Below are 17,480 nucleotides of genomic sequence, written 5' to 3' on the forward strand. Positions count from 1 at the left end.
TCGAACCTTTATTTGTTGAACATGTGGACACTAGTGTATAGAATCCAGTTAGTTCACACGAAGAGAAAGGTGTGTCGTTGCTCACGGAACCTACTCATGAAAAGGGCAAGGATATAATGCTGAAACAAATTAGTACAGAAGGAAAAATTGCAGAAAGGCTCCAAACTCAACCCCCTATAAAAAAAAGAAAAAGAAAAAGCAAAACAAAAAAGAGAGAAGGTCATATTATGTTTAATCCCCATCTCTAACTCTAACTTGGCTGGATGAAACACTCTATTTGCATGACTGAAGATATCGACTTACGGATTTTGATGGCTAGTCCTAATAAGCCACTGAATTATAAATGAAGCTTTTATATTGGAACTGTTAAGTATTGGGCACCCCTTAATAGTCCAAGCTCTCAGGGCTCTAGTGGCTCAAGATAGGCCCGACGCAATGTTCTTAATGAAAACCAAGAATCGAGAATTAGTAGTGCATAGAAATAGCAGATGGCTAGAGTTCCATAATTACTTTGTCGTGAATCCTATAGGGATTGGAGTGCGTTTGGCTTTGATGTGGAGCCTTTGAATGTGAATTCAGCGTCAAATGAGTATATTGACATAAAAATGGAGGAGACCGAGGGGAGGAATACCTTTGAGAGTGATTTTTGTCCATGCGCCACCTACTTTCCTCTATTTTCCTTTTCTTCCGGGATGGCCAGTCGCGCGAGCTCGCCGACCACTGGATAAGGGCCACAAACCCCTCATCCCCAGCCTTGCCAAGTGGCCAGCGAGCTCCCGCAACCCTTGTCAGAGCACTTCAGCCATAGTGAAAGAAAAGAAGGAAAAGAGAAGAAAAACGAAAAGAATATATGTGTGTGTGTATGTATATATATAACAAACCAATTAAAGAAATTGCAAAAGAGTATCCACATCAACGGCGTTCGCACCATATAGGAAGACTAATGTCCACATCAATAATTTCCCGCCAAAATTGGCTGAATGGACCGCATTGGCAAAACTTCAATGGACTAAAGTAATCAAATTAAAAGGTTTATATGACCGAATCAGCACAAATGCATTAGGTTTATGATTTTTTTGACAGATTCCTATTCGTGGTCGTTGCGTCACAAATTAGTAAATCGCAACCATAGGCAGGAAATTATGTCAATTTTCATATGTGTTGACACATTATGTGAATACAACTGGTTACAATTGGCATGGATCCTTCGAGAGACTCCCCGTGTTCTTTCACTTCCAGGTAACGATAACAACACCAGTCTCTCCGTCCCATAACCTAGCACAAGTCGAAATGTTCTTATATGATTTCAGGCCAAGTTGACCCCGTTTACCATTCATTTAATAGTATTTCAACTTGGCAATTTGGTAAATATGGAGAGGAGGGCGGCCATGCTATGGGCCGAATTGATTCTATTAGGCTTCGGCCCAGTTGGGTCAAACTAGGTTGACGAGGGTTGAAGGCTCATTGGGCCCAATTTGGTGGGGTCAACCGGGTTACCCGGCCCAAACATGTTGGCCCGCTTTGTCATTTTTGCATAATTTTCCAAGATTATTCTGATTTTTCCAAAATTAATATTCAAATTGAATTAATTTGGCCAAATTGGATTTAAATTGCGCTCCTCGATTTTGTTATAAAAGGTTAATCACGTCCCTAAATTTGCGCTCGTACATTGGCATTCACATTTGAGCCCAGTATTCTTGAAATTGGACTTGAAATCTTGATTTGCCGTGGTAAAAATGTCTAAAAAGAAATCAAATTGGTAAATTTTGGAATTTTTCGATCGAGTGTTGAAGCCTTCGGTTTGACCAAAAAGTTAAACTCTTAACCCTTCCTAAGGAAAAAAAACACTGAAAATTAAAAGCTTCACAATGCATGTAAGGACATAACTGATGTTTTTTTTATGATTTTTCGAAAGTTTTACGGAAATATTGATCAAAAATTGACTTTTTAAGTTTGACCAAAATGTTAACCTAAAAGTCAACCTATAACTAATTCGAATGATAACATCTAGATACATATGGAGATACGTTTTTCTCGCCCTCAAGATCTGTAGAGCATGGTTTGAGGGGTGTTTTGTCTCAAGAAGTTGCATTCAAATCCAATACTTTCGCCGTAACAATCCAAGCGTATGATCATGTCATGAACCGATTCGCTATTCTGTGTAGCATAAAATATTACGAGCAACATGTCGAATTCTTCAGTGATTGTCAGAAGGATCGTGTTTGTTGTTCAGCGTTTCCGATCGGCGAGGCCCGCATAATCAGTCGGTCCATAAGGTTGGAACCACTCTGCCAAAAACCCCTTCTTTCTTCTCGGATTGCATTTCATGTCCTTGCACAGCTGGTCATTGTACCAAATGTTGGTGGTTCCAATGCACGATCTCAATAAGTTCCTCCCGCCATACCGCTTCATGTGAATTTCCCACAACGCTGCGTCCTTTTCCATTGCCCCGATGCTCGGCAGCTTGATGTTCCCATCAAGGAGGTGGACAAGCCACCGGCATCCCATCTCAAAAGTCGGCAGGTTGGCAATGCCCTCCGTGTATCCTATAACTGCTAGCTGCGGAATCCGAGGATGAATCACCTGCCTGAAGTTGGTATATAAGACTGTTACGACAAAACCAGGATCTCGCGCAGCACCATTACAAAATCCTCTGGCGAAAAAAACTACATTTTGAATGCCCTGAGATTAGTACCACACCTAAATGGTGTAATGATACACAAAAGATCTTAACGTTAGTCAAAGGCTGCATTGCCGTCTCTGAGTTAGATAGATACTATCTTACTTGTTGGTTCTTGATAGTTAATCCTCACTGGGACAATAAGATATGCATTTTGAATATCAAGGTTTCTTAGTAGAAACTGATGCTACTTGGTGTTGCAACCGCAAGTAAGAAATGGTACCTGTAAAAAGGAATGGATGAAGTTGGTGAAGAGACGAAATACTTTTGGAAGACTGAAGATCTAAAAATGTTCTTGAGCTTCTGATCGCCTTTATATCCGGTGGCAAGCATCACGAGATCGCTCGGGATAGGTTTGTCTTCTTCGCCGACCATCAGACCTTCCTTGCAGAAGCGAAAGCTCTCCGACCTCTTGATTAGGATGCTTCCTTCCTCCACTTTATCGTAGAACTTGTCGGGCAGCATGTTGATTTGACATGAAGACATGTCCTCAAGAAAGCTGTGTCTCGGTACTAATCCGAACTTCTTCAACGGGAGTTTCCACTGGAGATAGATTTCCGAGAATTTCGAGATGCCCCATCTCTAGAAATTTCAGGGTTACATCGTGAAAAGACATTTTTATTGACAAGCGGATGCACATAACAAAGAGAACCATGGAAAAAAACCAAAAAAAAAAAGAACTTGAAGAGTCATCTAGTTATGGTAATGACTGTTAGACGAGCAAATATTGTGGAACTAAACCAAAAATTATGGAAGGACGCGCATACCAATGGTGAAAGCACTGTGGCAAGTAGCCAGAACAGGATGTTTTCTCCAGGCTTATGGAGAAGCAGCTCGGCGAATCGATTGGAGTACAAGTAGCCAAGGTTAGATATTAAGAAGCCGTCGCTGAGCAGAGACCAATGAGGATTCCTCTGGATCATCACACAAGGGTACTTGTCTCCTGATTCCGATCAAGAAATGAGAATGAGATAAGGAAAACGATAATATCAGATAAGCTGAGTCATTTAAAGCATGGAAAGCTATTTGCATATTAGTCCTTGTTGGTACGCAGTACACACAGCAACCATTGAATTCATATAAGAAGTATCAGGAGTTGCTGATACAAATTCATTTATGGTGTAGGTACTTTAAGAATGATAGAACCCCATTCCTAGACTGGCTAACTCTTCTATAGAATGGGGTTTTGATGTAGTTCGAGGAAACTGCAGAAGTTTCAGATGAACCTTCAGAAGATATTACGAATTTCAAAGTTTGATAGAAATTGATTACAGCTTCCAGTGACAATTCACCCGACAATAGTCCACCAGCAGATTAGTTGATATTGCTCTTACCATTTGCTTCTGCACATTCGACTGCTATATCCATTGCCGATTTCTGCGAACCGACAACTGTGATTCTCTTTCCTCTAATCACTTCAGCAGCTGTATATTTCTCCATATCTGAATATTCCATTGAATGCATCACCTTGCCATCGAACACTTTGGAGCAATGATTTGGTGGGAGCTCCGGAATGTTGGGAAGCCCGCTGAACTGTCCGATGCAGAGAATAACAAATTCAGCTTGGTGAACCTGGCCAAAACGCAGCATTCACTTAACATCACATCAAGCAATTGCGGAAATTGAAACTAGACAATAAGCATGTATTGATGCTTCTCAAATCTGAAAATCGAAATGAACCGAACTATCAAGAAATAGCTAGTTTACCTCTGTGGCACTAGTTTGTGTGTCCAGGACAGTAATGTGCCACTTCCCTTTCGAGCCAAATGCCGTCCCCATCCCTCCCCACAATTCCCACGTCTGCATCTCTTCAAAGGACTCCCCAACATAATCGATACTATTCACTCTGGAATGGAACTTGATGTAAGGATATAAATTGAAGTGCTGAGCATAGGACTCAACATAGTCCAGGACATCAGTGTGGCTGGGGTACTTGTCCTGCACAGAGGCCGGCCAATCAAAGTCCAAGAACCGGTAATCTTCCTTTTCACTCTGTAGCTTGGTCGACTGAAGGGTGTGATTCCAGACTCCCCCGATGCGGTCGTCGGCCTCGAACACCACGGGGTGAAAGCACTTCTCGACCGAATACTTGCAGGCGAGAAGGCCACCAATTCCTGCTCCTATGATCGCTATCCTTCTCTCCATTTCTCTTTTCAAATTCCAGATCGGGCAATGGGATTGAACAATAAAATAGAATGGTATCCTGTGATTTCGCCTAACATAGACTTGTTTACTTAATAAAACTCATGCATGGACCGCTTGAATAATATCCGCGCACATCCAAATGTCAAGAGCTTCTTGTTTTCCAAGTGACTACTTACCTTCCATGATTGCTCTCCAATTTTACACAAGTACTACATATGAAAAAGCAATCCGAACCGCTATTAGTATTTTGGAAACAAATGTGATACTGATGAATCATGAAGATAAATGAGCCTCCCGGAACTATGCATATATTTTCTCGTGGCTCTTGATATATTTTCTCTTTGTTCATAGTAAGCGAAGCAAAAGCATGGCAAAGTGGCGATTCTGGATGGTCAAATTCAACTAATGGAGAAGGATGATGAGCTGTTTACCATGCTCACACATTTTCCCCTCTGCTCAGTCCCGAACCCCAAAAATGGCGGTCCCTCTCTTTATTTCTCTCAACTAGTTTCATGTAAGTTCCGATGTCAAAGTGCTCACTTGCATACAGAGTTACAATCGTAATGAATGGACTATGTCACCCTCTTGCCGGCAAGGTAAACAAATGAAGAGGCTGGATGGAGAGAGCACGGTTTCTGAACTGTTTGGTCCGACGTGATTGCTTCCGAACATAATATGTTATAATGAACGTGCTCCTCCGCTGCACAAAAAGATGTATGACAAACAAATGAAAAGGCTGAGATGGAGAGAACACGCTGTTTGGTTGGAGATCACACGGCTCCTAAACGTTTCCTGAATACAAAAATGTATGATGAACAAGGTCTTTCAAGGCGGCTGTCTATTTGATTTATCCCATGTCAGAAGCCCATTGCGAAATGCATTCCTTCTTCGGAGTAGTAGCGAAATGCATTTCTTCTTGTTCCAATGGACCACCCCCGTCAACATCATTGGGACAGGAAGAAAAATGGCGCCAATCTTTCTTCCCTAGATGTGTGCCTTCCTCGAGTCAAGGCAAAATCGTTCGTTGGTCATTTATGACAAGTCCACTATTTCCAGAGCAAAATAAAGCCACGTGCCTGGCCGTCTTTCTTGTCTAGCCCAAAGCATCAACGGACAAGCACTGGCGGACGAAAGGGAATTTTTCATTTTGCTCTCTCTAGCCACACTGACGTGCATCCAGGGAAGTCTTGTATTATAACACATTTGCAGACGAGTTAAAATGGCTGATCAGATCTGGGCAATGTGCTTGAACGTTAATATAGAACGATATCGCACGATTTCGTCTAGCAGAGACAAGGTACGTCTGCTTAATAAGATTCATGCATTGACTACTTAAACAATATCACCACACATCAAGACGCAGTCGAAACATGAAATTCTTGATTTTCCGGTTTGAAGGTGGAAAAAAAAATGTTCATGGGTGGTCCAAATATCGACAGCTTCTTGTTTTCCGGGTGAGTGACTTGCCTTCCATGATTGCTCTCCAATTTTACACCAGTGCTACATATGAAAAAGCAATCCGACCACTATTAGTATTTTGGAAACAAGTTTGATCCTGATGAATTATGAAGATAAGTGAGCCTACCGGGAACTATGCATATATTTTCTAGTAGCTCTTGATATATTTTCTCTTTGTTCATAATAACCGCAGGACGCTAGAGTTACTCAAACACTCTTCTAGTCTAAATCCATGCACAGCGCTTCTAGACTGCTTCGCATTTCACGCACGGAGGACCTGCCCAGGATGTAATTGTCCCGAATATCCCTCTGCCCCCATCCAGAATACTCGGATGCACCGACTTGGGAAGACAAAATCTTGGGATTACATTTATATGCCCCATTATCAGGAGTCCAACTTTGGATCGGTCGAAGATTGTTGGAAAGTATAAAATTTATTTTGGAAGAAGGAATACATTTAGACTTGTTGACATTTGATATTGATGATTGAAGGGGATTTGAGGTGCTTTCAACCGACTCCAATCGTGTGAACAAGAAGAATTCAAGCAGCAGCCAAAATTGTTTTTTTTTTGTTTTGATAATTGAGGTTTCCCACGTGCAATGGACCAGCAGCCAAAATCGTTGATTAGTGCAAAGTTTTGAAAAGTTAAGTTTTGTCTTGGGTTGGATAAAGTGTCAACAAAATTCTCCCCCACATGAAGTTTGCGCCAGCATCTCCCCGATTCACATTTAAAGGCGGCAAGTCGTGGATGAAGTGAAGAGCAGTTCAAACTTTTTCTGTTCCTTGGCGGCGGAGATTTTTCCAACGTGCTGCAAATTGATGTATTAAAAAATTGGACAGCTCATGTTCACTTTAAAGTTGGCAAGGAGGGGGGAGTCCTTTGGGCGCGAGGGTCGTTTGTACCAAACAAGCTTATAGTCAAGCTTGTAATTGTGTGTAAAAGTCTTAGCAAAAGGCTATTTTGAATATTACTCTCATACTTGCACACTTATGCATATAGCCCCTTTTTTGGAAAGGAAACTTCCAGCTACACTTTCCTTATATATACTTTCTTCGTGGCCTTCCAGATCATGAAAGAAGTGTCCGTATTCTACTTGGGTCAATTTCGATCATCTACGAATATTCCAATTTCCACTTCAATCTTGTGTATAAGTTATCAAAATTTCTGATTTTTTGCTCCGAGCTCAAACTCGAGGCACATTCTAACATCCATAGATAGTTGAATGGCGGATAAATTAGCCAATCCGATGAGAACAACCCTCTTGAACGACAAAATAGAGTGGTATCCTGTGAGTTCACCGGAGTGGCCAGGTACGTTGCGATGCTCGAGTCAAGACGTACATTGTTGTGCGCTGTTGAGCGCTCACACATTGACACTTGTATTATGAATCAAAGACGAATATCTATGACGCGGTTTCTCATTTTGAAGGTGATGTACGCTTGTACAAGGTGGAAAAGATGTTGTTCCACGGGAAATCCAAATATCAGGAGCTTGTTGTTTTTCAGGTGACTTCTTACCTTCCATGATCGTTCTCCATCCAATTTTACACGCCAGAATTACATATGACAATGGACATTATCCATGTTCTCAAACCGCATCAAGAATGATCACATCATAAGTTCCTTCAGGGACAACCTTGGAGAAAGCAAAACTCCTGCATTGTTGGAGTTAAGAGTAAGCTAACTGAATAATCTCTGCAAATTTAATAGTCAGCGAAGCATGGGAAGGTGGCAATTCTCGATGGTCAGATTCAACTGACCGAGAAGGAGGAGTTTGCTTACCAGGAGATGCTCGCACATCTCCCACTCTGCTCAATCCCGAACCCTAAAAAGGTGTTTCTCTCTTTTTATTTCTTTCAACTTCTTTCATCTTTTTGATGTTTTCGATGTTGTTAAAGCGCACACTCATCTTTTATAGGTGCTGCTTGTTGGTGGGGGAGATGGAGGCATTCTGAGGGAAATATCACGTCACCTGTCCGTGGAACAGATCGATATATGTGAAATTGACCAAATGGTGATTGATGTAAGCAAAAATTAGACTACAAAAACCTTCCTACATTTCCGGCTTGAGCCTCTCATTGTTCATCAAATTCTAGCTAAGGCTCAGGAGGATCATAGCTTGTCCATATACTTCTTATGTCGCGTGGTAGGTGTACAAGCAATTCTTCCCAGAAATAGCAGTTGGGTATGAGGATCCGCGAGTGAAAGTGTACATTGACGATGGTACATTGTGTTTTTTTTTTTTTTTCCTATAGTCCTTACACACGGATGATTGTGGATAGGTGGAGAGAGATTATTTAATTAGCGTACTTTCATTTCAACATTGCAGGAGTGGCATTCATGAAGGCTGTTCCTGAAGGAACTTATGATGTGATCATTTTGGATGCCTTTGAGAGCATTGGTAATGTCGAGTGGCTATAGCCTCCCCCCGTCCTCTTTGAAATTTAGTGTATCTCCGGTCAATTTAAGGGTTAGTATCACGAAAAATTTCAAATTAGTATCTATGTGATAAATTTAGCTAAAATTATTTTTTTACTTCAAAAAATCCGAAACCAGTGCACATGTGATAAATTTACCCTAAATTATTTTTTCAACCACTAAAAATCTCAAATCGATACATTTGTGATAATTTTACTCCAAATAAAATTTGTTTGACCACCAAAAATCCTAAACTAATACGCATGTGATAAATTTACCCTCCATTATTTTTTGTTAAATTAAATTAATACCGCAAAAGAACTTAAATTGATATACCTACGACAAACAGAAGTTAAAGACCCCAAATGTGTACACCAGGCAATTGTCACGTGTCATCCAACGTAGTAATTTGACATTAAAATTTAACAAAAGCTAACATAATGTAATTTTATCACAAATGTGCCAATATGGGGTAAATTTTGTCAAGGATGTACCAGATTGGGTTTTTGGTAGTCAGAAAAATAGTTTGGAGTAAATTTATCACAAGTGTATCGATTTGGGATTTTCCACCATATTAACCCTAAGTTTAAATAAATCATTCTTTCTAGGCATAATAACAGGAAATCTCATAGGGTAGGTCAAATCTACTTGTTTCCAATATTTCGCAACATTCAGACACCCCCAAGAAAAGGAGTACGAGCTAATTATGTGGGAAAAAAAAATTCAGGGACTATTGGACTTGAACTCGCAAATAAAGAGTTCCTAGAATCGGTAGCTCGGGCGCTCCGTCCCGGAGGCGTCATGTCCACTCCAGCAGACAGTTTTTGGCTTGAGGACTTCACGGTGGAAGACACCGTTGCCCAATGCCGCCCAATCTTCACGGGCTCAGTAAGATACGCTTGGGCTGCAATTCCTTCGTACTCAAGGTATCGAAAGCCATAACTTTCTTATCGTATTTATGCAATCTCCCTTCTTCTTTTCTTTCGTTAAGTTTATGACGAGGAGAACGAATGCTCCACTCTCTTTCGTTAGCGGGACCATTGGATTTGTGCTCTGCTCCACCGACGGGCCGGCAGTTGACTTCCAGAAACCTGTCAATCCGCTGGATACGGAGAGCAATGGAGTGGCTAAAGGCCCACCAAAGTTGTACAACCCTGAGGTAAAAGGGAATGTTGCACATCATGTGAACTCAAAGAAGTTTGATGTCTTATTAAAGCGAACCTATTTGCCTTCTGTGCCAGATCCATGCTGCTGCTTTCTGTCTGCCATCTTTTGTGAAGGAGGTGGTCGGCGCCAGATCCTGATAAACTGATATGTTTCTCAGCGTAACGGGGTTAAAGATGGATGGAAGTCACTAGGGCAAACTCGTCTTTATTTTTCTTTTGAGTTAATGCAATGAAAAACTCCAAAATTGGTACACCCGTTAGCATTCTAACGGTTATATGTAACGAAAACTAACATAGAATAAATTTATCATAGATATACCAGTTTAGGGTAAAATTATCACAAGTATACCAGTTTCTAATTATTTATGATTAAAAAAATAGTTTGAAATAAATTCACAACATGTGTATCAATTTGGGTTTTCTGTTGTATTATCCCTTTTTCTTTTTTGTGTCCATCATTTCTCGTTCTATCAACTATGATACCTGATGTGTTCATGATCTCCAAACAGTGATAGACACTGAGCTATCGTTTTGTTTAGTTAGATGTCAATTCCCTTCCTGCTCTAAGTTACTCATTCCCATTTGCGCAAGTTCCTAGGTGATACATGCGCAAACAAACTCGGACTTATCGCTTATTGCAACCGCAACGGCTCCTTTAAGCAATTATGTTGCGAGTAACAATGGTTTCAAACTCAACAAACTACACTGGAAGATGCCGAAAACCAACGTGACCATATAAATAGCTCTATTTAATCATTAAGAGTTAGCTGGATTGAATGTTCCATTGGTCATCCAAAGCTAATCCATATATATCTCAAAATCAACCCAATATCACTTACACTAATCTGGGGATAAATACAATATAAGTGTCATAACTTTTGTACGGAGCTCACTTGAAGACTTTAGTACTCTTCCTACATGGGACAAAAGAGAAAGAGAAAAGGCCTACAAGACTATAAGACTATATGTTCTAACATGAATTAATGTCGTAATCTTGGAAGTGTTTACTTTCATGGGATCACAAAATGCTATCAGAGAGTTTTGGGTACTTCTAGGGTCTCTCTGGAGACAATTCCCTAGGGGATTGGTAGCCCTTGGATCACAATATAAATGTCAAAAGGGGATTTTTCATATTTCATACACTTCCCATGGGGTGCTACGAGGAAAAATATGTGATTGGAACGGCTTACGATTGAAGCTTATCCTTCAACATACATGAAAAGTATCAAAAAAGGTTTTAAACCTATTACATTGTTACCAATTCAGTTTTAAACCTTTTTGCATCGTTACCAATTGAGACCATTTGAACAATTTTTTCCGAAAATCGCTAACATGGAATCCCGCCATCCTACATGGCACGGCCGATAATGGGCATCATTAACATTATTTTAATAATATTTTAAATTTTTAATAATTTTTTTGTTTTTTCCTTTTCTGGGCTTTACTTTTTCTTTTCTTTTTTGTTGCTATTGGCCATCAAGGGTTGCCGACCCTAGGAGAGGGCCACGACACCCTCACCTAGATCTGTGCTAGGGAGAGCATTGTGATCAAAATTCTCGCTATGGCCTTACTAGAGCTAGACAAGGCCGCGACACCCAGATCAAGGGTGAGGGCTTTACGGTCCTCACCTTAATCTAGTCCTCACTCATGGTCAATGAGGGTCGTCGGTGACCCTCGCCTACCAACAGCCAAAAAAAAGGTCCAAAAAAAGACAAGATAATATCATAAAATTATTAAACTAATATTTAGAACATCCACATCGGCGATGGTCGTGCTATGTAGGATGACCGATATCTTCGTCAGCGATTTTCAGCCAAAAATGACCAAATAGACTCAATTGGTACCAACACAAAAATATTTAAAATTGAATTAGTTCCCAACTCATACTCAACACATACTCAAGTCGATCCCATATTATTTAAATATTTCTATATTTAACTAAATGAATATTTGTTTGTTGTAATTTTAAAAAAAAAATGTTATTGCTAAAATACTTTCATATAAGTGAAAATTTTAATTTTTATAAATAAAAAAATTGAATTTTTTTACTTTTCATTAAAAAAAAATGTTTTTATTGTTACCCGCTCTCGACCACTGACCACTACCTGCTGAGCATCGCCCCGGCCCGTTGCTGCCTATTGCTCATTGTGTTTTGTAGGGCAGTGCACTGGCAGATCGATTTGTGATTGGTTCTCTGCAAGTTCGATGGCCGTCCTGAGATCTGTTGTCTTGGGTTGCACTGGATTCCGGTGGCACTACCTAAAATGAGTGGAGATGTTCGTCGAGCAACTAGAAGGATTAAGGCGACGCCGGCTTCCGACGTGGCTCTGCCTTCCAAACCGAAGCGCGTCGTAGATGGGCGGCCGCCTGTCGCCTCCACTGACTTGTCGGACAGCTCAGGTTACGACCCGCGCCTGATCCTCCTCGATTTCTGCGAAACTTCTTGCTTTACTTGGGGAAAGATTCTTTTCTCCTTTTTTTTTTTTTTCGAGAGCAGGTGGTTTTCTGCTTGCACTGTTGCTTCTCGGCATTATTCGTTTGCTTCAGATTATTTTCCTGGGACGTGTCATTATTCGATCTTTCTGACAAAAAGAACAGCAGAAATTAGTCCTTATGTTCTTTCGTGAGACTAAAGAGTAGGCCATACTGATTGCTTACATCGTGCACGTGATTCGTGGTCTTCAGAAGCCTGACTATGTTGGCAAGGGCGACGGAGGAAGCACAAAGAAGCACCACAAAAAGGGAAGAAGCATCACTACGAGGGAATTGGAGGAGGTGGCAGAGGCAGTGGCGACGGTAGCGGTGCAGGGGGAGGTGTGGCGGCAACAGATGGTATTCAACGGTGAGCGGTGGCAGCTAGCGAAAGTAGCAAGCCTCGGGCTAACCTGATCCTGGCAGCCTGAACTTGCCAGTGGCCGTCGCCGACCAGTGGCAGCCAAGGCAAGGCGATGGCCAAGGCAGGTGAAAAAAGAAAATAAGATGAAAAAGAAGTTAAAAAAAGAGAAAAGAAAAAAATTAAGATGGAAATATAATAATAATAATAATAATAATAATAATAATAATAATAAGTGCTTTTGAAATATTCACAAATTCTATGTATTACTCTCTTAAGATAATTGTCTTTTTTTTTTTTTTTGTCAAACTTAAGATAGTTGTGTTAGCTAACTCATTTAAAATTCATTTAGGACCCACTAAATTTTTAAGTAGCTCATTTATGACCCACTGAAGCTGTTAAGCCAACTCATTTTTGACCCGTCACCATCAAATATAGGTTGAATATGAGTTCTAGATGCATTTTGTCACATTCGGCTTTAAGCAAGCCATTTCAACATTATTTAAGAATCATTAACCCTTGCAGGCCAACTTGACAAAGTGGGCCCACAAGCATTAATGATTCGTAAATAAATTTTACTCATGACTTCTAGTTAATTTTTAAAACCTAAATATTATTTTTGAGTTCTATAGAATTGCATACATGATTTATATGTCAACATTGGCATGTTTGTGAAGGCTTCAGTACTTTGCTCTTGATACAAATCACACTATAGTAGTCCCACAGCTTGAAGGAAGAGAAAAACTTCAAAGTTAAAAAGAGGCATAATAATGAATTGCGTGAAAGGTTATGAAAACTCCAACGGGAAGAAGGAAATAAAACCTACGTAGAGTATAGAAATGTCATACCATTCAAATATCCATTCCTAGGTGTGAACCGTCAGTCCCCAATGTGAACAAAATTTCTTGCATCTCTTTATGGAGGCATTTTTTACTCTGTGATTTTATCCGTTGCTTTTCCAGTCAGCTTTGCATCCGTGACAGCATTGAAAAAGGAAAGCGCCGAGCAAGATGTTTCATAATTCATGAGTCTTTTACCAGATAAATATGCTTATCAACCAAGGTCCACGCCGTGCTTCACTCTTATTGTCACGTCTCCACTAACCAGAAAATCCTTTCTATCTTGTGCCTAGCTGTGGCTTCCCCTCCTCAATCCACATTAAACCCTAACCCTAAATGTACCAAAACCCCAAAACACTCACCCCGAGTCTCCACTTCAACTACTGTTCTATTAGGTGTCGAGGTACTCTCTTCGTTGATCCTCTCACCACTGACCCCCTTTCTATTCTAGCAGCTCACTTAAACACGTTAACCCTAACCCTCACCTCACACCCTTCCACGAGAATCTATCCGCTTTGGATTTTGTTGCGCGGAACAAGCAATCGAACAATAAAATAGACAAAACAAGAATATAAATCCGACACCGGATGTACGTGGTTCGATCATAGGGACCTACGTCCATGAAGAGAGCAGCAACAAATTTTACTATAGAACAAGCGATACAATAAAGATTACAAATTACACTTGAGTTACTCAAACACTGTTAGTGTTTCTCAACCCCACTTACATCTAATAATGTATAAGTGTTTAGTCCCACAATTCCTCACGAAATAATATCTCAACCTCACGAAAGAATTATATGAATCTTGTTCTAAGATTTAATTAGCTTTGACACTGAAATATTTGAAGTAATTTCATGAATAAAGACCCACGAAAAACCCACTGACAAGCACTCTATAATAGGCACTTCAAGTCTTCTTCATAGCCACGGCCTTACTTCCTTTTTAAGAAAGTGAATCCCACGAAAACAAAGCATGTATATTTCTGCCAAAATAAAAGCTTGCAGATGCCGGCTACAAGGTGAAAAAAGGTAATCCATTCAAGATTCCAAAATATTGGTCAATGGTCACACTTTCCCTTTTAGATATTCCTTGGCAGACTTCAATTAGGATACGTTTCTTGCTTGCTTGACCAAAATTCGGTCTTTCTCCGGGTCAACAATCCAAAGTTCATATATTGACTTTCCAAAAAAAAAAATGAAAGAAAGAAAGGATAAAAGAAAAGAAATATTACAATATTATTAAAAATTGTTCACGTCGTAGTCGGCTGGTCAAATGGACTGAAGTAGCATAAATACAAAAGGTTTAGGACACAATTGTTAAAAAAAAAAAAGTTTAGAACTAAATTGGCATAGTTACAATAGGTTTAAGACTTTTTCCATAATTTTTCCACTAATCTTCATTACATATGAAGGGCTTGGTGTGTCACATTCGGAGTAATCATTAGGAATATGTGGATTCATATTAGTAGGTTTATTCCAAGAAAATGCACTAGGACGATGAGTCGAGCTTAGTCATTAAGTGAGGAATCATATTTGCTCCAACTACTCCTTAGAGGAAGAATGAACTTTAGCATGCTTCTTAGACTATTCAGAATGTACAGGGAGGTTTGGATGTCGCGTGCGTTGACATTAGGAAATTGTTGGGCAGATTTAGGAATGTCCTTATAATAAGTGTTAAGTCATATGTTATAAATACATTATTGACCCGTATCTTAATAATTTTAGCTTTTTGGAATAGCGTGTCTAACATGATATCAGAGCATAGGTCAAGAATTTGAATCCCAATTATTCTCTCCTATTTGTTATTATTGTTATTCTGCCCGATTTTTTTGTTTCGCTAATTATTATGTGGAACCAAATTGTCTTGCGAATGTAAGATCGGCTTGCATGCGAAGGGACTCATTAATTCGTGTGTTAAAAGTGGTGTTAATTCACATGTTACAAGGGGCGTGTTAAAGTCCTAGCTATATTACAAAGATTTAGTGGTATACGGTTTTCTAGAAGCCGTGTTTTAATTAAATTTTTTAGGAAGATAAATTTCTTAGAAGCTTTATCTCATTGAAAAATTTGGAATAAAAGCCAAGATAATGAAATCTTTCATGATCATTCTTATCCTTAAGTTGCTGAAAATCTATAAAAAAAAAATACAAATAAAATTTTGTTCATATCTTGCATTCCTGCAACCATATTTCACATGTCATATTTTGCATATCCATGTTTGCATACCTTTGCATCATATCATCTTTTTTGAGTATCACTTATCTCACCTTCTATTTTTTTAATATATATATCACATTGCATATGTTTGCATTATCTCGTATTTCTTGCACATCAATTTTCGAGTATCACCAATCGTCATCCCCAGTTTTTTTTTTTTTTTAAATTGCATTCTCATGAATTGCCATGTTGCATGTGCGCATATGAATATTTGTCATGTCATTGCCTGTCTAAATGCCATGTTATCATACGAATATGCTATATCATTTAGAGTTCATGTTTGACATTTGAGTTGTCAAATTAAAGTAGCATGCCCCTTTAATTAAACTTGAATTTTCGCATTTTACATGGCTATTGCATGTCTAGTCTAGTTTTTGATTGACACTCATATCATGCCATTGTGATGTGCCCTGTATTTTATATCATGATTTGGGTTTATGCTATGTCATCCCACATGGGTAATTTGGTTAGTTAATTTCGCACATAGCGAACATGACGTTAACTTTTGTGTGTCTTGCATTGCATCTCTTTATTTAGTCATGTTATTTACGTATATGATGTGGTATGTCCATGAAGAGATGTGTTTGAGAGGGTCCACGAAGAGGTGTTTTTCGAACGGTTATCTTTTTATCTATAAAAGATATAGATAAATATCCGAAGGTGCACAAGGGTGATTGAATGTTTTGAATAATGTCAAAAAAGGAACGTACATTACTTCTCCTCTTTCTCTCTCTCTCTCTCTCAAGAACACACAAAACAAACTAAAGGGCAATCCATCATTATTTTGAGAAATGATTGGCATCTATGTTGTGAAACTTGAATATCTTCCACTGTGATTATATTCGGACCATCGTGGGTTGAAGATTTGATTGCAGGCACCAACGACATTCCTGGGCAATTCGCGCAATCGAACGTCGATAGATGTTAGTCGTACTTCTCGATGTTAAAATCCAACAAGTCGTCTATTCATGTCATTGCATTCATGCACTCATTGACATTCATGTGTAGCATCTAAGAAAGGGAAATTATAAAAACCACTCCATTCTCTGAACTTAAAAGTGAAATTAATTGAGTTACCAAACTTTAAGATTTTCATGAAATTTAAGGTATCAAAAGGGCATTAGTTTTAATTAATTAATGTAATTAAGTCTCCGAACACTTAATCACTTATTCGTAGGAATAAAATAATTCTCCCGCTATTTTACTTAAGTTTCTAATCAACCTACAAAAATAATTAATGACGACTCCAAATCATAAATCATCCGAGTAAACGAAAGTTGCGAATTGATAGTGCTTGAGAGAATCCATATTAGGTTAGTCGAATAATTAACTTAATAATCCATTAGCCTAACGATTTTTGGGTCGCCGCAGAGAAGATCCGCAAAAAAAGTACCAATTGATCACAAAATCACTTTCAATAAGCCGACAACAGTAGAGAAGACTCGCAGACTTACGGAGCGCTCGACTATATGAAGCAAGCACCGAAGCCGAATTGAACGAACAAATCCACAGAAGCAATTCTTCCGAGGAGCTTAGGTTTCAAACTTCTAAGCTCACAAGACAAAACTTTTCACATGGAGTCGATGGCATTCTGCAAAATCAACGAAGAAATCTTGATGATGAGGATATAAAGAGATAGCAAAACAAAGAGGGAAGAGGAAGAGGGGAGGGGAGGGGAGGGAGGGAGAGAGAAACTTTAGAAAAATATGCTACAGATGAAGC

The 17,480-nt window shown here is 39.4% G+C and overlaps 2 protein-coding genes across 2 annotated transcripts; one reads left to right on the plus strand and one right to left on the minus strand.

Annotated features, from left to right (window-relative positions):
* Nucleotides 1-2,085: 2,085 nt before the first annotated feature.
* Nucleotides 2,086-4,825, minus strand: LOC115741026 (putative flavin-containing monooxygenase 2). Its single transcript, XM_030674723.2, has 5 exons — nt 4,388-4,825; nt 4,015-4,252; nt 3,448-3,623; nt 2,904-3,262; nt 2,086-2,587 (listed from the first exon to the last, which is right to left on the minus strand). Exons 1-5 carry the CDS (start codon nt 4,823-4,825, stop codon nt 2,230-2,232), a joined length of 1,569 nt encoding a protein of 522 aa, XP_030530583.1. The 3' UTR covers nt 2,086-2,229.
* Nucleotides 4,826-7,507: 2,682 nt separating this feature from the next.
* On the plus strand, nt 7,508-10,006 carry LOC115740943 (spermidine synthase 2-like). Its single transcript, XM_030674592.1, has 9 exons — nt 7,508-7,595; nt 7,714-7,790; nt 7,995-8,117; nt 8,203-8,307; nt 8,435-8,507; nt 8,614-8,685; nt 9,430-9,628; nt 9,735-9,861; nt 9,944-10,006. Exons 1-9 carry the CDS (start codon nt 7,508-7,510, stop codon nt 10,004-10,006), a joined length of 927 nt encoding a protein of 308 aa, XP_030530452.1.
* The last annotated feature ends 7,474 nt before the right edge of the window (nt 10,007-17,480 follow it).

This window comes from Rhodamnia argentea, chromosome 4, assembly GCF_020921035.1.
Source record: "Rhodamnia argentea isolate NSW1041297 chromosome 4, ASM2092103v1, whole genome shotgun sequence".
Taxonomy (NCBI): domain Eukaryota; kingdom Viridiplantae; phylum Streptophyta; class Magnoliopsida; order Myrtales; family Myrtaceae; genus Rhodamnia; species Rhodamnia argentea.

What these genes read in the sequence shown, in the direction of transcription:
- LOC115741026 (XM_030674723.2), bottom strand. Translation starts at nt 4,825, where the DNA reads ATGGAGAGAAGGATAGCGATCATAGGAGCAGGAATTGGTGGCCTTCTC. An exon ending in CACAAACTAGTGCCACAGAG is followed by an intron (nt 4,253 to 4,387) that starts GTAAACTAGCTA and finishes CGTTTTGGCCAG; the next exon opens with GTTCACCAAGCTGAATTTGT. An exon ending in CCACAGTGCTTTCACCATTG is followed by an intron (nt 3,263 to 3,447) that starts GTATGCGCGTCC and finishes TGAAATTTCTAG; the next exon opens with AGATGGGGCATCTCGAAATT.
- LOC115740943 (XM_030674592.1), top strand. Translation starts at nt 7,508, where the DNA reads ATGGCGGATAAATTAGCCAATCCGATGAGAACAACCCTCTTGAACGAC. An exon ending in GAAAGTGTACATTGACGATG is followed by an intron (nt 8,508 to 8,613) that starts GTACATTGTGTT and finishes TCAACATTGCAG; the next exon opens with GAGTGGCATTCATGAAGGCT. An exon ending in CAAAGTTGTACAACCCTGAG is followed by an intron (nt 9,862 to 9,943) that starts GTAAAAGGGAAT and finishes CTTCTGTGCCAG; the next exon opens with ATCCATGCTGCTGCTTTCTG.